Below are 20871 nucleotides of genomic sequence, written 5' to 3'. Positions count from 1 at the left end.
GCTGCCGGGGCTCGCGCCGCTCCGGGGGCTGAAGAGGCGGCGCGTGCGCGGGGCGGGGCGCGGGGGCGGGGCCGCAGAGCGCGTGCGCGGGGCGGGGCAGCAGGGCTCAGGTGCGCGCGATTGTGGCCCCAGGGCGCGTGCGCAGCGGGGCGGGGCCGGGCCAGGTGCGCGGGGGGCGGGGGCGGGGCCGCAGGGCGCGTGCGCATCGGGGCGGGGCCGAGGCTATTTAAGGCCGTCAGGCGAAGCGCTCGGGTTCCATTTTGGGGGCGGCAGCGGGCGGGGCGGGTGTTGGTGCGGGGGGGGCCCCGGGAGGAGCTGGGGCCGGGGAGCGGGGCAGGGGCCCGGCCGAGCGGGGCCGGGGCTGCTCGGAGCTGCTCCGGACGGAGGCGGCTGCGGAGAGTCCGAGCCCGGGCGGCCGCGCTGGAGCCGCTCTGGGGGCGCCGGGGGAGCGAAGGAGAATCAAGCCCGAGGGCCGGAGCCGGCGCCCCCCGTCCTCGCCCGGGGCCACACGGGGCTGGGCCCGCTCCGCGGGTCCCCCCGACGGTTCCCAAGCACCGCTCGGGATCGGGATCGGGATCCCGGTCCCGACCCCCCCCGCTCGTTGTCCGGCCCCGGCGGGGGCTTCGGGGCTCAGCCCCGGGGTGGGTTCCTGGGCTCAGCAGCGCGGAGCGAGCCGGGCGGTGCCCGGAGCCCTTGTCCTGCGTGTGCGGGGCTGGGAACGGGCCCCGGGGCTGAGCAGGGGCGAGTCCTGGCTCGGGGCTCGGGAACGGCGACTCGCTCGCTGCTCCCGGGCTCCGAGGCAGGGGCCGTTTGGCCGCGGGTGCGGGGAGGGGGGAGGCGGGAGGGCCTGGGGCTGCGGGAGGGGGGTGGGAGTAGCGTGGGCCCCCGCCGGAGGTGGGGGCTCGGGGTGGGTGCCTGGCCCCCCCTTAGGAGGGGGGGGTCCGTGTGCGCGGGGCCCCCCCCGGAGGTGGGGGTCCAGTCCCAGCCCTATTCCTGCAGGCACCAGAGGAAAAAAAAAGTTGGAGATAGTCTCAGGGCGAAAAAGCACTTTTCAGGCCTTGTAGCTGTCCAACTGTTTATTCAAGGTACAAGCCCCTTCAGGGTTGGGACCAGGGATGACACTTGATGTTCATGTGTGCTTGGTGACAGTGAGTGATGGACAACTTGGGCTGAAGCCAAGAGGGTTGGAACAAGCACCAGCTGAGAGGGGCTGGAACCACAAGGAGCTGGAACCCAATTAGCCATGGAAATGAGCTGGAACCAACTGGCAATGGAGATGAGCTGGAACCCAATTGGCAATGGAGAGGAGCTGGAACCCAACTGGCAATGGAGATGCAGCTAAGCTGGAGGAGATGACTCTGGACTGGTTCTGAAACCAACTGGGGTCCAAAACACACTGGAAGCAGGAACCAACTGGACCTGAAACCAGAGCAGAAACAAAGTGGTGCAGAAGCAAACAGGAGCCACAAATGAGCTGGACCTGAAATTAATGGGGGCAGGAATAAGTTACCTGAAGGTGCAAACGAGCTCCAGCCAGAGCTGCCCATGAGCTGCAGCTGCAACCAAACAGACCCACAAACCAGCTGGCACCATCCATGAGCTGGACCTGAACCCAGAGCAGAAACAAACATGAGCCAGAACTGAACTGGGGCCATCCAGGAGCTGGGCATGAAAAAACAGGGGCACAACCAACCAACCTGAAGCTGCACATGAGCTGGAGCCACAAGGCCCTGGTGCTGCAAACAAACTGGAGCCTTCAGGGGCAGGACCTGGAAGAGAAACAAATGGGAGACAGAGCTGAACTGGAACCATTCCAGACATGGACCTGAAAGAAGCAGGGGCCCAACCGAGCATCCCAGATGCTCAGAAAGCAGACAGGGCAGCCACACAAAATGAGATTCTTTCTAATCAAAGTTATTTATCACTCCAATAACCACAAAGCACTTTATTACATACAAATAGCTGTATCAGTGATCTCTCTAGAAAATATCTATTATAAATGTATACACATAAGAAACAGATATAGCTACAGAATGTAAATATAAAAGCCATCTAAACAGCTGAGATGCCAGGCAGGACAATCCCACACAGCTGACTCCAGCATCCCCCAGTTCCCACCACCCATCCACTAGAAGGATGTCCCACAGGGTGCAGTCACTCACCTCTCAGAGGGCTCTCAGCCCCAGGCAGTTCCCTTGGGATGTCCCAATCCCAGGGGACAGTCCCAGCTGCAGCTCTGCTGCTCCCAGGAGGACTGTCTGGACTCACCCTGCGGCCACACGGGCCTGGAGCTGCAGCTGAGCAGGGGGTGCAGGCAGGAGGGTCTGGTGGGAGCTCCTGAAACCAGCTGGGACTGGAGAGGAGCTGGGAGACATGACACTGGACTGGTTCTGTAACTGACAGGAGCCCAAAACACACTGGAAGCAGGAACCAGCTGGGCCTGAAACCAGAGCAGAAACAAAGTGGTGCAGGAACAAACAGGAGCCACACATGAGCTGGACCTGAAATTAATGGGGGCAGGAAGAAATTACCTGAAGGTGCAAACGAGCTCCAGCCAGAGTTGCCCATGAGCTGCAGCTGCAACCAAACAGACCCACAAACCAGCTGGCACCATCCATGAGCTGGACCTGAATCCAGAGCAGAAACAAACATGAGCCAGGACTGAACTGGGACTGTCCAGGAGCTGGGCATGAAAAAACAGGGGCACAACCAACCAACCTGAAGCTGCACATGAGCTGGAGCCACAAGGCCCTGGTGCTGCAAACGAACTGCCTTCAGGGGGCAGGACCTGGAAGAAGCAGGAGCTGAACTGACAAACAGAACAAACCAACAAACAAGAGCCCAAACTGAGCTGGACCCAAAAGAACCGGGGACCCAACCAAGCGACTGTCCTGGGTGCTCACCAAGCAGACAGGGCAGTCATTCAGAACGAGATTTATTCTGATCAAAGTTAATTAGTGCTCTGACAAACAACAGCAAACCACTGTGTAGCTGTACGTAACACCAATAAATAGCTATATAAATAGCTGGGGTGCCAGGCAGGACAATCCTCCCTGGCTGCCTGCAGCCCTCCCCAGCTCCCAGACCCTCAGCAGGACCCCCAGCCCCTCACCTCTCACAGAAGGGCTCTCAGCCCCAGGGGTCTCCTCGGCACAGGCCGCCGAGGGTCTGCCCAGGGCTCCACACCCCACGTGGCTCCTGGCAGGGCTGGGGCTCCTCTGTCCTTCTGTCTGTCCATCCTGCAGAGGGAGAGAGGTGGGACAGTCAGCACCCAGCACTGCACTGGGGGCAGGAATGGGGACGGGACACCAGGGATGTCCCGATTCTCCCTAGAAGGGTGGGAAGAGCCTGGACCTGGCTGAAAACCCACAGCAGGATGAGGGGCAAAGCCCTGGGTGGCCCTTCTTCCCCACGCACCTCGCGTGTCCCAGGGTGTCCTGTGTCCTGCAGGAACTTCAGCTCTTGGCTTCCACAAGGCAGAGTCTTTGTGTCCAGGCCCGGGCTGTCCTTGGGTTTGCTTCCCTTCTGCACAAGCACTGCCCGTGTCTCCAGCAGAACTCCAGCACCTCGTCACCCTGCGGGGCAGAACCAAGGGGCACAGCCCAGCCAAGTCCATTGGCTTTCACACAGCTCAGACCCACCAAAGCCACCCTCAGGGCAGGGCATGTTCTGCACAGCCCGGGCAGGGGCAGAGGCAGCACACGCCTGCCTGGAGCCATCCCTGGGGCTCCCCTGAGGCCTGGGAGCCAGGCCTGCAGGGAGGTGTCACCCCGGGGCTGCAGCCCAGGGATCTGCAGGAGCCCCAGACCCCCCGGAGCCTCGCTCCTCCCTCCTGCGCCCCAGCCAAGTCACCACGGCCACCCCCACAGCCCCACTCACCCTCACTCGTGGGCTCCTGGCACAAACCCGGCGGCTGAGAGACTGTGGGCAGCCCAGCACACGATGGGAAGGGCTTGGAGAGGGATGGGGGGCAACCAAACTCTCCATTTCCTGGGGGGGAAGAGAGAAGTGGGTCAAAATCCGTGCAGAAACCCAGCAACTGCCATGCAAAGTCACACCTGGAACCCTGAATCTTACCTGGAACCCACAGGTAGCAAGCACAGGCAGGGGGCTGGTCACCAGCTGCTGACACACACCAGCTCATCCACTGCCTTAAGCAAAAGGAAACAAACATGCAGGGAACGACAGCCTGGAGCTCAGCAGCACTCCCAGAGAAAGGCTGTTCCAGCCTGGCTGCCCTGAGGAACCCCTGCTGCAGTTCTGGTCCCAGCCCTGCTGCCCCCAGCAGTGACACCCCCAGCCCTGCTGGCACCAGCTCCCAGGTTTGGGAAGAAAGAAACCAAACCCATTCCTCAGAGGAGCTGCTGGAACCTGGGGCTGAGAACCAGAGGCACCTGTGGACAAACCCAGGCAGCAGCAGACAGGGGGGAGCCAACTCAGGTGCCGGCAGCTCTCGGTGCTTCTCCTCCTGCCTCCCATTACTCACCGTGACTGGGGCAGGAACCAGCACCTCTGCTTCCAATCAGTCCATCTCCTTGCGTTGGGATGCAAAGACCGTGCCCTGGTGTCCAGGGAATGTCCTGTTTGTGCAGCTGGAACCCTCCCGGCCTGTCTGGGGCTGGAAAAGGGCACAGCCTGGAGCAACCCAGATCAGCCCAGGTCTCACTTCGGGCTCCTGGCCAGCCCAGCAGGTCTCGCATCCCACGGGGACCATCCCCTCTGCCCCAGCCACGTGTGAACTCCCCCCGAGGAGCCCCCAGCCCGGCCCAGCAGTGCTGCCCAGCCCGCGCCCACCCGCAGCCCCCAGAGCCCTCCCGGCACAGCAGCACCCGCAGCCCTGGCCCCCAGCCCAGAGCCCCCTCCCCTGAGCCCGGACCTGGGCAACACCCGTGTCCAGAGCAGCCCAGGGGGGCCCAAAACCTGCCCGCAGAGCCGGGTGCGGGGGAGCCGGGGCGGGAACCAACCTGGGACGCAGCCCGGAACGCAGCGGGGCAGCGACGGGTTCGTGCTGCCGGTTCCCGGGCCGGGAAACTCCTCGTCCCCTGCAGCAGCGACAGCAGCTCCGGGCACCCGCACCCCCAGCCCCGGCACCCCCAGCAGCCCCGGGCACCCCCAGAAGCCCCGGGCACCCCCAGCCCCGGGCTCCCCCTCCCCCCCAGCCGCCCCCGCCCCGCTCTGCGCGCGCTGCTCCCGCCCCTGGCGGAGGCGCCCCCTGGCGGCCACACGCGGTAACTGCGCCCCGGGGCCATTCAAAGCCTCGGGGCCGGCACGCGCTGCCGCTCCCACCAATCAGCGCTGCCGGCGGCTCCGGGGCCGCAGCCAATGGCGGGACGGGGGGGGCGGGAGCAGCCCCGCGCGGGGGCGCCGCCTGGCGGGGGAAGCGCGGCACTGCCCCAGCCCGCCCCCGGAGCGGCGAGAGGCCGCGCAGCGCATCCAGAGTCCTCCTGCTGGAATTACTGCTGGAACTGTTGGGCAAACCCTAGAAGCCTTTGAGGAGAATAGTAATAGGGTGGTTCTTTTGTTGTTCCTGGCTCTTTCTAAGAATGAGCGCCATAAATGACCACTTCTCTTTAGGATTGGTTCCTGTAAAGACACTTACATTTCACGCCCTGAAAAAAAGATAATAAAAAACCTGTTGAAAAAAGAAAGCAGGGGGAAAAAAAACAACCCCAAACTCAAAGGAAAAGATGAAATCATTCTGTAGTCCTGTTGGGGTCATTCTGCTCTAAACTCTTCCTGTCTGGGGCGCACTGGGACAGGTGACCCTTCTTCCCTGGTGCTTTCTGGCTCTGCACACACCCAGGTCAGATCCCTGGGCAACACACTCCTGGATGAAAACATGACACCACCTGCATGGCCCTGCGTTGCAAGAAACTGTCACTGCTCTTTCAGTATTGTCTGTGTGAGCTCTGGCAGTGCAGCTGGAATGTGAAAACCAGAGGACAAACTGGTTCCTGTTCCCATGGGTTTCACAGTTTTCAATAAAACACAGTTGCTACCTCCATGTAATCAAACTACTTTTTCTTAAAAAAAGGATAATAATAAAAAAATTCATACCCTCTGTAGTTTAACACTTCATTCTGTCATGTTCCTTATCAAATGTTATTTCATATGGCAGAACAGTGTTGCACAAAATAAAACATGGGACATAATGAAGTTTGAAGGATGAAATCTAAGCCAAGGAAATTCGGTCACTCCCCTCATTATTACATCTCACAAAAATATAATTGCATGCTATGCAGAGGGCTGGCACCTGAGCAAACCAAGGCTCACTGGTGGAACACAGCCCAACCCAAGCCAGGTGAGCTTTATTTCCCCTGGGAACTTCATCCAGCAATGAGGTGGGAAGCACACAGCCCCTGGTGTTCCATTTGTCTTGCTCTCTGCCCTCCCAGCCTCACAGCCGCTTGCCAGCCTGGCTGGTGCCTCGGGGTGGGGAGTTCGGCAGGGTTACCAGCATCCCCAGGGATCCAAAATGAGCCCCTGTGAAATGGGCTGCTCCTCCTGGGGTGGGGAAGGACATTCTCAGCCTGCTCCCAGTGCTCCAGCAGTGCAGTTTGCCTGGAAAACCTGTCAGGCAAAATTTGTTAGGCTTTTCGCAGCTCTGATTTCTCTATCCCCGAGAGTGTCTTTGCTAAGAGAAAGCATTGATTTTTTTGCCATCCAACACACACACACGGATGGATATGATTCATTCCACCCCCATTCCTCAGCATAACTTTTGTGAGTTGTTACCCCTGCTAAAATGAGCCTTTTCACAGGTCTGTATTTCCACCTAGACACACACACACACAATAAAATTACCAGAAGTGAAATAAACTTTCCTTGGCTCAAGAAGAAATTTTATGTTGTTTGTAGGGGATTATGTCTGCAGAAATAATGGTTTGCTTTAAATTACCTCAATTTATATGTAAACCTGGCACCGTGTTGATTTGTTGTAAATATAGGGTCAACAGAAGCAAGCATAATCAGCTTGAGCCTAAGGTCCACTTCATAGCATAATATTATATGAGAAAAAATATCTATTAAAGGCCAGATTCCACCACACTAACTAACAATTTCAAAATGTGGCTAAAAAAATAAGGGCTTAATCAATATTAAAAATACAATGTTTATTTGCATTAGGATTTTTTCCAAGGGTCTGCACGTTTATCTTTGGTTAATAGATTAAAGCAAGGCCAACATGTTGATAAATATATTGAAGTTTTACATATTTTATACATTATATTGGTGAACAAGAATGTATACTGAACAAACAGGGGTTCTACAGAGTGAAACATATGTATCTCACCGAGTCTTAGTATGGTCTTTTCCTGGAAAAAAAAAAAAAGCCAGGAGAGTTAAAAAATGCAGTTTGTGCCTATCGAAAGCTATGGCAGGCTGATGAGACTACACCATGTACATGCTGTTCCCCTTTCCCCCCTTGTTTTCACTCCTTCATGTTTCAGAAACTGCAGAATCACATGGAATGTGAAGTGGCTGGACCTCAATAGGAGGATTTTTAAAATAATTATTTTTTTTTTCCTTGTAATTGGTTATAATTCGTCCTTTTGGCTCTTTGGCTACGCCTTAATGATGTGGGCTGCTTTCTGCTACTGTTTCCTCATTCTGGAGGACAATAAAGTGCAATAAAGTTGGCATCTTGGCCAACTTTTTTTCATTTCACTGTCTTTCCTTTGTATTTTTCTCAATAGATTAGGTTGTGCTTGTGCACTTGACACGGTTTCTTCAGCAAACTGACCAACCCCCATAACTCTCCCTTCTCCGACATTCTTCTCCGGGAGAGATCATCTCTCAGTGTTTTGACATCACTGAAGTTTGCACTCCTGAATATTTAACTTCATGTTAAGTTCACATTGTAGTTTTCAATGAAGACGTAATCTGGATTGTACATGAACACCAATTCCTGAAGGAGCACACCCTTTATAAAAAGCTAGTAAATTCCACAGAAGGTGAAACAACAGAAATAGTGTTGTTGTTTTTTTTTTCTATTGATGTTATAAATTTAAAGTTGCACATCTGAAACAACTTATACGTACACATATGTCAAACAGATCTAATTCAAGTTCACAAATCTGTAACTTCAAATAACTAATGATACTGTCCATGATTGTGGACCGTTGGAGCCTAAATGTATTACTGGAAAATTAAGAACTGAAATTAAGATGATGATGCACAAAATAGATGTTTAAATTGAAATAGACCTTTCAGATGAGAGAGTGTTTCTGTAGATGCTACAGTAAGGCCCTGAGATATCAAGAGACCCACTTCAGTCAGAAAAAAAGGTGAAGGAGAAGCTGATAGGCAATGTATTTTGGCAAGCTAAGAATAGTATCTATAAGGTACACAGGCTGCAATCTCTCATTCTCATTTCTGTCTAGAAGTAAGACTTATGCTGCAATAGGAAAAGTTGATGAAGGCTGAGGAACCTCAGTTCCTCAAAAAAAGGCAAGGCTCACTTTTTTCTTTTTTTTTTATTTCATTAAGGGAAACAAATTGTTTTATCAAGTGAACCATCAATTGTTTAGACATAGGAGTTGCAAGTAAAGGGATGAAACAAGAAGGTACTAGCTGAGAATCTGTCTAGCAGGAGCTCTGGAAGCCCTGCAGAAATGTTACCGAAAAAAAACCCAAATAAACCAAAACTTGCATTTCATAAAAGAGAAATAAATAAAATCCTCTGTAAAGTGTGACAAGCTTTCCTGAACAATTAACTTATTGTGAAGATGTCCCGACACAGCAGAGATTCAGAAGCAAAGACCACTAAGGACATGGGCTACTGAAGAAATCCTATAAAATTGTCTACTATGTGGAGACCTAGGTCATCATTTCCTTTTATCACGATGTCTCTTATTCTTCCAGTTCAGTTAAACCTGCAAACAATTCAACCTCTAGAGCTTTAATATTTTTAAAGAGACATTTGTGTACAGAAGATGTCTTCAGGTGTTTGTTTTGACAGCCTGGGTTTGATGTCCTTATTAAATATATATATATGGCTCACTTGATGAGAGAATCTTCTTCACAGAGAAGGATTTTTCTCCAGCTTAAAATCTGAAGTATAAAATTTGGTATAAAAAAGTTGTGGCAAGTCATGAAACAAGGGATGGAAAAGAAAAAATACTGTGAAAATGCTCTACTGTTTTTAATAGGAAAAAATCTACTGGTTTTATTGGGAAGAGTAAAGCTAAATTCTCTGTTAGTAAGCTAATTATAATTATTTATTATGTTGAGGGTTTGTTGGTTTGGTTTCTTTGGTGTGTGTGTGGGGAATCTGGAAAAATAGCTTGAAGAAGGAAACTTATTTTGAAAGTTGCAATCATAAACATCTGCCTTTCTTGATTGAGTAATGAGGAGGTAAACAAAAGGAGTGAGACCACCTTAGGGCTTGTATTTTAACAGAGCAGCACCTGTTGCTTTAGCATAGAAAAAAGAAAACCAAATCAAAGCACTCAAGGTTTAGCTGGTAAGCAGCTATGGACAAACTGGCTGGTTTTGTGATGGGCATGGCTTGGCAGGCACTGGTTGGATAACACTAACAGAGTGGTGGGTAACTCCAGGGTGGGTGAAGTTCTAGGCCCTGAAGGGGAGCCTGGCAGGGCTGCTCTTTGTTCTCTGCCAACTGAAAGCACCCAAAGTTACAGCACATGGGGACAGCTGGGAACACAAGTTGGGGGCTGAAGCTTTTGGCAGCGTGCACACTAATTCTTTCATCTATATGTGTGTGTGTGTGCATATATTCAAAAAGTGCAAATGGATGTAAACAAAAGTCCTTGCATTGCATCCTGATACCCTGCAGCATTAACCTGACTTGGTGTGAGCTTCCAGCTGGGCTGGCAGCCATCCCATGAGCAGCCCAGCTTCTGGAGCCTCCTGTTCCAATGACACTACATATTTCATTGAACTCCTCCAGCAGGGGCTGGGAAGGGATGTGCTTGCAGAGGATGGCTGTAGCATTCACAGGAAATGGTATAAATGCAGGCAAAATCTTAAAGGATGAAGCTTTGAGATGCTCGCCTTTTAAAAATCCTCGATGCACATTTTTCCTTCATGTTAATAATAATTTTCCCCTGAACTTCAGTGGCAGCTGGGCCAAGATTTTTTTTTTTTTTTTTGTGCTACTACTATTAGGAATAACTTCTTTACTGAATGGGTTGTCAGGCACCGCAACAGGCTGCCTAGTGAAGTGGTCTGAGTCACCTCCCCTGCAGGTATTTAAAAGATATGTAGATGTGGTGCTTAGGGACACGGTTTAGTGGCAGATTTTGCAGCTGAATGGGTGGATTTTATGATCTTAAAGGTCTTTTCCAACCAAAACAATTGTACTTCCTACAAAAGAAAAGTTTTCTAGATACAGACTTGGAAGGAAAAATAGTGCTGTATTCTAAATTATTGTTTTAAAATTTGCAATTACCACAAAATGGAAAAGCATGGATCTAGGATGCTGCTGTTGCAGTGGCTCATGGGAGGAATCCAGGTAAATCTGAAAGGGGCAGTTCATTCTTCCAGCCATTACTGTGAACTCTGATGTCAACTTTTTGTGGCAATACGGGTGGCGATGTGACTGGAGCAGTTTGGACAGTCCAGAGGCAGGGTACCTGTCTCTAAATACCTGCAAAGGTGCTGCAGTGATTAGCTTCACCTCACCACTGTGACACACTGAGGATACAAGATAAATCCTCTGCTTGATGGGCATTTCCTGCTCCAAAAAACAACATCCTGCATCTTCTATGCTTCCTAAGAAGAGTGGCAGGCAGGCAGAGAAATTGGCAGTGGTTATGTACTCTTGCCATGTAATATTCATTAAGGAAACAATCCAGGGCAGAAGTTGAAGTTATTTGTCAGTAGCTCAGACCTTCACAGGAGAGATTAATTTGGGTACAGGTGAAAATCAGTTACTGTGTCATTTGTATTTAATTACAGGAATGAATAACTTGAGCTGACCTGAGCATCGACCGTCTCCAGGACTGGGGCTCATATGTCATTCCTGGGTAGAGGATTGTCTTTGGAGCACTTTTGGTTAGATGACCATAATGACTGATTGCCAGCATGACTGATGCTGGCAAGACAGCTGTTCAATTTTCAGATTTGTCATTGAATTTCAGGATGATTTTGAACCAGTTCTGTATGATCTTCATCAATGAAATGCTTGATCATCCAAAGTAGGAAACAGTAAATGCTCATTCAGCAAATTTGGAAGATGGATGCACTTACTCAGATAATGCCAGGCCCTGTATGGTTCCATTCATTCATGGTGGGTGGTGATGTGAAATAAAAGCTCATCACTAGTATTTCAATCTCTTGCAGCTATTTTTATAGGAATATGCTGTAAGAGAGTTTTAAAATACATGCACTGATCAAGTACCACGTAATGAAGTAATACTGAATGCTGTATGCTGCTGAAAAAAATAGAAACTCAATCTGGCCAAAGAAATGCAAGGCTAAATGGATTACATCCACAGAAACCTGAGGCTATATTTAACTCTGTAATATCAGTAGCAAGCAGAGTTTTTCCGTGTGCTATAAGAAGATGAGCAAAAGTAAGGTTTGACTCCCACTGGTTTCCAGTAGGATTTACACGTGCAGCAATATGAGGATCCCATCCAAGAAGAACTAAGTTTATTTTTATGGTTTTAAAATGACCAGCTTTCAATGGTTGATTGTGTAATACCTAAAGGAAAAGGAATATGGTATCTCAGAACAATGTTTTCTCTGAGGAAGCAAATAAGAAACACAACACATTGTTGGAAATGGAGCAGCAGAGCCCTATTTGACCATATTGCAGGACATGTTTACTCCCAAGCCTGCTTATAAAAAAATATCAACATGAAGTCAGATTTTCAGTTGTGCAGAACTTTGCCCAAGGGGGACGACAGGGATGGAAACGTGGCTCTGTGTCATCTTATGCTGCAGATCTCTATACTTTCCTGAGTATAATTCTAACTTAAACTCTGCTCTTGAGTATTTATCTCCACTCTTCCTCACTACAGAGTGGGCTGGTCATGTTAATGGTGATATTATCATTATTTCCAGCTCCAGAATTCCATCTTAAGAGTTAAAATACTAAATACCAAGATACTGAAATTGAGAATAAATATTTCAATAATGATGTGCAGTCACTGTTAAAGTAAGATTTAATGTATTTCAGAAAAAGAAGGGAAGAAACTGAAAGAATATTGTTATGAAGGCCTGGTGTACAAAGCTATTAAAATTATGACCTGAGAACCACCATTTATTTGTTGCAATATTGTACATCCAGTTCTCTTACAACCTATTAGCATCATTTATTTCTCCCTTTAGCCTTATCTGGTCCAAAATGATTTGCCTTCCTTGCTTGACACAAAATATCCTAAATTCAGAAACAGATCAAATGTCAGCCAGAAACTGAAACATGGGAGGTTCTGTCAGAAGGAAAAACATTTTTCCTGTGAGGGTGACTGAGCATTGGCAGAGGTTACCCAGAGAAATGATAGAGTCTCAATCCTTGGAGATGTTCAAAAGCCATCTGGTCATGGTCCTGGGCAGCCTGCTGTGGGTGACTGTGATTGAGCAGAGAAGGTGGACAAGATGACCTCCACAGGTGCCTTCCAACCTCAGCCATTCTGTGATGTTGTGAATACTCCTTTGTAATCTACCAGAAGCTGAGACTGGCTCCAAATCTGGATAGATGGGACACGAAAGAAATGAAGTGAATGGGTTTAGTTTAGCCCTGATAGCACAGGAGAAAAGGACAGAGAGAAACCAGGGAATTCCTGTTCCTTTAACATACTTTACAAGCTCAGTAAATATGCCACACCTTTGCCACTGATGTTCCCAAGAGAAAGGGGTCTTCTGTGGGGCCACTGGGATCAGCGAACTCTCACTCTACAGACTGGGTAATGTTGCATCACATCTATTTTATCTGAGTTTCTGATCCATTTTGGCATCTTACATATTCCTCCCTTAAAGGTCAAACCTGCTTCTTGCCAGCAATAACTGACAAATGGACATATTGGTGTTTTAGGAAAGCGACATCCATAATAGGTTAATCTCATCTTTATCAACTGAACTTGATAGGATGCTCTTGAAAAGTGATTGGGGATATTCACCATGAGCGTTTCTGAGTCTGTGAAAAGCTCAACTTAAGCTCAGGTTATAAGAGACTGTAAAGCCAATCGATGTGATAGCTGAAAAATGTGGATGGATCAAGGCAAGTGCTAAGTTTTCACATTCCCTTAGGATTACTCTATCCACGAACCTGACTGCAGAACTGAAACTGCAAAGGTGCCCTCCAGAACACAACAGTTTTTAAATGACATTCATGTCAAAAGAGCTCAAAAAAACCCCGTATATTGTATTTTTCTAATATATGTTTCTGGATCTCAGTAATAAATAAAGGAATTTTAAACTATCTTGAAAAAAACTCTGAACCAACTCAGTGTATTCCATCTATGTCCATAGTGTAACTGCAGGTTTAGCTGGTATGTTTGATACAGTAAAATTCATATGGATACAAAGATGGAGAACAAGGATAATTGGGATAACAAACAGGAAAAACAAATGGTCCACAACTCTTGACAAGGAACATATCTAGGAACAATGGTTCACTGTTTCCCACAATTCAAGAACCAAGGGTCACCAGATGAAATTACCATGTGAGAGGTTGAAAAATGAGAGGTACTTAAACCTCTGAACATACCACCACAGGCCGCTGCTGATGCAGGAAGCTCACATGGATTCAAAGAGCAATTAATCAGGTGTCCATGGGAAGAAAAAAACCATAAATCAATACTTAGTAAAGAGAAATCTCTGCTATGACCCAGTAAATTTCCAATAAAAAGAGGACTGTAGCCTGGGAGAGACCAGGCCAGCCGTCACAATAACGTGGCTGTAGCCTTAAACTCTCCAGACATCTCCTACAGGCCACTGCCAGAGACTCACTACTGGGCTAGGCAGAGCCAGTGTTGTGGCTACAGGTTCTTCTGTGCTTCATGTGGCCACGTTTTTCTGCTCTGAGTTAGGATGGTAGATGACATCAGGCAAATTACAGCTTTTGTGTGAGACAACACATTCCTTTTATGCTGAGTAGGAAACAGTCCGTGTGCTGGGAAAAAAAATGATTGTAATTTAAACAGGTACTTGCCCTCCAGTATGTCTGTAAGTCTGGGCTTCTCAGAAGTCAAACGAGTTTGGGAATACAGAATAATGGAGTCATTTATGTTGGAAAACACCCTGAAGATCGAGTCCAATCATTAAACATGCTTAGCCTTCGCCATGACCAGGAGGGACATGAGTAAGGTTTTACTTCAGCTTTTGAAATAAACTTATAAAACATCTCCATCCTTTATCATTGCCATTTCACTTCCAAATTTTATCAGGATCTGAGCTGGGGATGCAGAGCATCGCAGCAGGATTTGTTCCTGTGAGTGGGAATGAGAGTGGGAAGAGTCAAATCCAAACCAAAAGGGATTTCTCTCAAAATTTAACATGCTTTTGAAGGTTCTAGAAATAACAGTGCCTCATAGCTGCATCTACCCTTGCCATAATCTTGCCCTGATTCAAAAAAATTACTAAGCAAATGTTTAACCTAAAATGTGCCCATGCTTCTTCAGCCAAGAGAAAAAAAACTGGAAGCATTGCACAACACTAAGCAAATAACTGCACATGCAATGATAGATTTCAACCACCCCTGCAGTGGGTATGCATGGCTCCATTCTTCTGCAGAAGTCCTCCTAAAAGGAGCCTCAAAAGGACAGATGATATTTTTATATCAAATGGAGTTTGGATTGCTCACAAAGAACACGGTGTTGGGTCTTGGGAGTGCCCTGAACTTCAGGCTGTTGGGAGTTTAGGCCAGCTCGGGAGTGATGTAGGACATCATCCCACCCAGAAGAGATCTGCTTTGAAAGCTGAGAAAGAGAATGTAGAATTTAAAAAAAAATAAAAGGAACCCAGTGCCATCAAGGATCAATCTACAAATGATACGCAGAAAAAACCAGCAATGCTACTTCATAAATAATCTTAAAGAAAACAAACAGTAAATTGAAATTATTCTTTACAAATGCAGTTCAGAAAGAGTTACTGCCAGAGCTGTACCCTTCTGCTGTAGAAAGCAGTCATTACAGATGCTGTAAAAATGGTGTATACAATTTATAGAGTCGCTTTTATTATGTTAAGATGACACTAACATGGTACCATGATTATTAATTACAACCGTGTAAAACCATCTGTGACTTGCCTTCTCTTGATTTGGTAGAAAAGACATGCTGGAAGCTGCAACAATGTCTTGGAGAGTTTCCTTCACCACTGTATTACTCCAGTTTTAAACTGATGTAATGTAATATTACAGCAGAATGAATATGAAGTACCTCAGTGGGGAGTCAGTCCTCTGGTCTGCATTATTCCAGAACAATGAGCAGATGACATATGGGTAATAGCATTATGTTCTCTAGTGTATGGTGTAATGTAAAACAAGAAACAGCATCTTCAAAGCAATTCCACAAAGTTTAATTTAAAAGGTGTGATCTTACAGCTGTCCAGCAACTGTCCACTAAATGTTAGAAAGGCAAATGATGGTAGTCCAAGCCACCCTTCCAGAAACTGGATGGTATTGGCATTTTAAAGTGAATTCTTGTCCTTGACTAAGTCAATTGGGTGTGGGTGTTGATTTGGATGGGGAATGAATTCAACCTCCAAGTGCTCTTCTGTGCAGTCTATCACAATTACTCATAGTCTGTATTCCCACATTGCTTAACGAAATGCCAGAGCTAAAACTAATCTCACTACTAAAATAAGTTTAATAACCTCATCCTTTAATTTTTTATATTTTTTTTTGGAGGAAATCTTAATTGACTTTGGTTTTACATAACCAGAGCTAATTCAAAATGTATCTCTTCAGTCCACTTTCAGTCCTTGCATAGGTCAGAAACACTCCAATCCCTTTTTTTTTTTTTTAATTTAATCTTTCTCCTTGCTGGTAAGAAAATTACAATAGTGAGACATATTGAGAGTGGAGCTCAGTGAAGGCCAATTGAAAAGTTCTCTGCTCTCACCTTGGGAATAATGAGGGAGAATATTGCCCAACAGACAGAAGACTGAACTGATGAAGTTACCTTGTGAGGAATGCATAAGGAATTATTATATATAGAAACCAAGTAAGTATTGAGGACGTAACTTGGAGATTCACTACAGACATTTTCCCCAAACACTGGAAGTAGCATCTTCTAATATGAATAGAGATTATTAGTATTGCTATTATTATTGCTGTTATCGTTATAACTTTCACCCCAAGGCTCAGGTCAGCAAAAACAACAATTTCTACAAGGTTATCAGGATTGCTGAATGTTTCCTTTTCTGCTCAGTGATGCTCAACAGTCTTATTTCTGGGTAAAATAATTTTAGTGAGAACTATGAAGCATAAAAATAATGAGGCCAATTTCCATAAAGACATCTTTCCCTTGCGAATGCAATGTGCAATCACAGCAGAGCAGGGGCAGCAACTCACCATTTGTGCTTCCGAGGCAAAAAGTGTTAATGGTGCTGAACAAAACCTTGGTTGAGCCTGTGTCCAGTTCAGGTCATCCCTGTTCAGAAAAGAGGAATTAAAATGAAAATATTTGCAGAGAAGGGCTACTAGGATTTTAGGTAGAAGAGAAAGTGTCATTCTGAAAGACACTCAGGAAGATAAGTTTATAGAGGCACTCTAAAAAAGGATATGCATCCTTTTGAATACGTATGTCCTAGGAAGAAGTATGCAAGATAAAGCTAGTAATTGAAATACAATTTGGGGAGAAAAGCAGAAGAGCAGTTTGCTAATGTCTCTGGACAGATCTTCTAATTTCTGTGATGATGGAAAATTGAGAGGTTGCTGATGGGTCCAGCTTGACACTGCTGTTACTGGGGTCCTGCCTTTGGTCACCGAGAAGCTGCCGTCCATTTCCGTGTGCTCTAAAATACAGGTGTTGGTAAAGGTTGTGTAGCCGGACGTGTACATGCTCAGCTGTGTGCTCATGGTTTATTGTGGTCCAGGTCCAAAGGGAGCCTGGGATGTGGTCCTACCTAAATGCTTTTGTTTGGTTTGTGTTTGTTTTTGTTTTTTTTTCTGTTGGCAATTTTGGCACAGTTCAGCTTGGGAAGATTTTTAATATGAACCAGTCTCTTCCTTTCTTTCTGTTGGGGACCTAACTGAGCCTCAGTTTTCAGCAAGGAAAGGATTACAACAAAGGGCCTTCTCTCTCCCTTTATTGGATTCTCAGCTGTAAAAAGAATTAAGCAATGAGGTGAAATAATTGTTTAAAATTACTGAAAATGACTTGATCACAACCTCAAAACCAAGAATCATGATCATTATATTTGCATTCTCATGAATGTTCATGAAGTTATTGTTGTGTACCAGAGTATATATTTGTGTATTAACGTTATCAAATTTAAGTGTTTGTGATATCTCAGTGAGCATGAAATGTAGCTACTTGGTTGCACCTGTTCATAATAATTGGATTCAATATTCATGAATGATTTTCCAGTAACTATGTGCATGAGCCACCATCATTAAGACAGGTTTCCAGCTCCCCAGATGCTGTGCTGCAAGTGATCTCAGCTCTGAGAGGGAAAGGTTTATAAAATATCAGCTGACACGTGGCAATGTATGCACAGGTGATTGCTACTCCTGGCCGGGGTAAGAAATCCCTGCTTGTTTACAGAGAGGAATTCACCTTCATGTAGCAGTTAGGAATGGTGGTAAATGGAAAGGGATGCTAGCTAAAGTAAAAAAAGATCATGCTAAAACTAATAACTGTTTAGTGAGCTGAACCAGAAGCAGCCTGGAAAAGGCAGAGGATGAAAATATTGGAAGTTAAATGTGCCAAGACTGGCAAAGGCCGAAAAGCAAAAATCCAAGCAAGCAGTAGAAAACATAAACCATGAAGAGAAAAAGATTATTAAATTTACCTTGTGGTAATGACATAAATATTTTGTCTCCCAAGAGAAGTTTGTTTATCCCTGAGCTTATCCATCCTCATCCTGGAATATTTGAAAGGTCATGGGCCAAACCAGAATGCTGTTTGAACTGATAGGATTAGCACCTTAGGTTAGATGTGATAATGTAGGTAGGGAAAGTGTCCCCACACCTCTCTCTGGAAGGGGCCACAGGGAGACTGTGGGTTGGACCACCTGTTATCATCAGATTAAAAATCTTTACTTAAATCTCACATATTCCTTCTCATTAGATCAGATTATGACAATCCCTATACTTGGTGAAATGGTGTGCAAACAGTATTTCTGTTCTCAAATTGCCTAGGTCATCTTTTCCTGATAGCTATGATGGATCAGATGTAAGTAATTACTCTAAGATGGAGATGTGCTGTCTAATAAACCCAGCATCCAGGCTGGAAATCGCTTACTGTAAAATTTGCCTTGCTCTAAACACATTCCAGTTACCAACACTGTGGATGCAAAATAAATATTAAATATTAAAGCTCATATTAAAGGTTTGGTAACCAGAGAGAGGATCTATTCCTCAGTGCAGAATGAGTCAGCTATAGCTGCATAGCCATTCAAGTGTGGAACTGAGCATGGCCTTCCTCCTCTCTCTTTGGAATCAGCAAGAATTGGAGCCTTTCATTGATTTCAAAAAGGCTGAGCAGGTGCTCAGCTGGTTTTATTATATAGTGAGGGAAGTCTTCAGTCCTAGAAGTACATTGTAGTGCTGCTGGCTAATTAGAAATTGGCACATCTGAGTCACAGCAAGGCTAAAACTGAGTATCCAGGATATAATCCAATGGCTTTTACTAAAAGTGTAAGAGCCATGAGATTGCTTTGTATAAAGCAAGCACAATTCCCCTGAGGAGGTGTGCCAATTCACAGTGATTACAGCAGGCACATTGGCTGGCAGGTTTAGCATCATGGAGGCCCGAAAATCCGGATGAAAAACGGTCTTTTTCTCTTCTCCTTCCACCTTGCTTAGGTCAGCACCTTTCTATTTGGGATTTCCTGGACAGAAACATGCATGTGAGGTACCAGCTTACATTTGGAAAGTTAGCCCAGGGTTTATAAGATACATTGGATTTACTGCCAATTAACAGATGATGTCTAGTAAGGCCAGCATTTCTGGAAGAATATACCAACTTCTTGCAACTGATTTGTAAAGACAAGGCAAGCAAGTTATGCATTGGTAGAGTTCCTGTGGTTTCTCTTAGTGGAATGCCCAAACTCATTGCAGATAACATTTCCTATCAGGAAAAAACCAATAAAATAATTGAAGCTGCAATGAGGTACACCCAAATTTAGGATAGCCCTTTCTAGGCCACAAACATATTGTATGAGCATGCAAAACTCACCGGTTTTTGTCTTGTACGTGTTGAATGATTGTCTGGACCTGTATATAGTTCCACCAACCTTTGAATGTCCTCTGAATCACACCTGACCTGGCATCAGGTGGCACAGGGAACAGGTAATTCCCAGTGAGGTGCACAGTTTGAAAGATCATGTGGACAGCTGGGGTTTGGCTCACCTCTGCTATGCTCTGACTTCACTTTCCTGTGATTTCACTGGAAAAAAAAGCAGATGTATCAGGAAGATAAAAAATGACACTTAGGTTGATCCAAGGCCAGCAAAAAGTAGGAGTAAGACCCTTTAACCCCCATGGGCTGTGACTACTGTTCCCTTGAGTGCTAAGAAAGGGCAAAGAAAGCCTGAGCAACAATTCCTTTTTAGGTGACATTTGGCAACAATATATATTTTCTACAAGTAAGGACTTGAATGAAAACAGTTCCATTTTGAGATCTGATAAAGACCAAAGCCATTAGCAGTCAGTTCCTTGGATAAACACTCTGTTAGAATAAGCCCGCACGTTGGGGAATCTCAGGGGCTTTTACAGCTTCTAAGGATGGCTAAGAGCAGCCTTGCATGGGATTACACAGAATAGCTAATGCAATGGTTATCAGTTACTTACAGATGGAGGAAGCTCCAGAAATGGAAATAATATTTAATAAACAGTTGATCTCTACACTGGCAAGGAGATTTTTTGGATTATTTTATTTTCCCATTCCCCTGCTTCAGTGTGATTTCCCCTTAACAGGAGTAGTCAGACTACATAGAAATGAACATCACAGAAAGCAGACTGAGCTTGTGGTATGCAGGTGACTATTTAAAACTATCAGTTTATGCAAAAAAGAAAAGAAATCAAGAACATCTAAATTTAGCTTTTTACATAAGTGCCTGTATAGTGGCTCATGCCAAACATGCAGTCTATTTTTTTTTCTGTCCCTCATAATTTTGGCTCAAAAAAATAGAAGTACTGACAAAATCATTTTTCTTAAAGAACACAGTTATTTATTGATCCCAAATTCTGAAAACTCCTGAGTTCTGGAGCCACAACAAACCTCTGATTCAGTATTCATCATTTTGAAAGCCACTCATGAATTGTATCATCTTGTTTCTCAGCTTCAGCTCCCAAGATTATGAACTTCTGATCATACTATTGTGTGCAGACAGAAGAAAACGCAATTTGTTTTGCCATTATCTATTTGATAAAAAATGTGTTCCATGCTAATGTCATGAGAAAAGATGACAGCAGGCTTTAGCACAAAATGCAGAACAGGTTAGATTTAGTTTACAGTAATGAGATTAGAGTGAAAGTACCAGATAATACGAGAAGAAGACCACGTGGATAAATACAGGGATTTCTGTAATGGAAAGCTAAATTTGCAAAGATGGGGCATCGGTTTTAATTTATCACTTCCATCTCCTTTTGCTTCTGAAATCTAGTTAGTAGCATAATCTTGGGCTGGAATTTTAAGGAAGAAAGTGTCAGTAGACATTATTAATCTTATTTATATATAATTGTATGAAAAAAGTAAAGGGAAACAACACTGCTTATCTTTGTTTTGAGGCCTGCAG

At 46.0% G+C, this 20871-nt stretch overlaps 1 protein-coding gene across 1 annotated transcript; it reads right to left on the bottom strand.

Annotated features, from left to right (window-relative positions):
- Window positions 1-1072: 1072 nt before the first annotated feature.
- On the bottom strand, window positions 1073-2780 carry LOC127383688 (uncharacterized). The gene is made up of 6 exons (XM_051616999.1): window positions 2719-2780; window positions 2532-2627; window positions 2269-2440; window positions 1698-1769; window positions 1511-1606; window positions 1073-1419 (listed from the first exon to the last, which is right to left on the bottom strand). Exons 2-6 carry the CDS (start codon window positions 2616-2618, stop codon window positions 1238-1240), a joined length of 609 nt encoding a protein of 202 aa, XP_051472959.1. The 5' UTR covers window positions 2619-2627; window positions 2719-2780; the 3' UTR covers window positions 1073-1237.
- Window positions 2781-20871: the final 18091 nt, after the last annotated feature.

The sequence above is a fragment of the Apus apus genome, chromosome 4 (genome assembly GCF_020740795.1).
Source record: "Apus apus isolate bApuApu2 chromosome 4, bApuApu2.pri.cur, whole genome shotgun sequence".
Taxonomy (NCBI): Eukaryota; Metazoa; Chordata; class Aves; order Apodiformes; family Apodidae; genus Apus; species Apus apus.
Note: the sequence above shows the minus strand (reverse complement) of the source record. Positions and strands in the feature narration are given on the sequence as shown.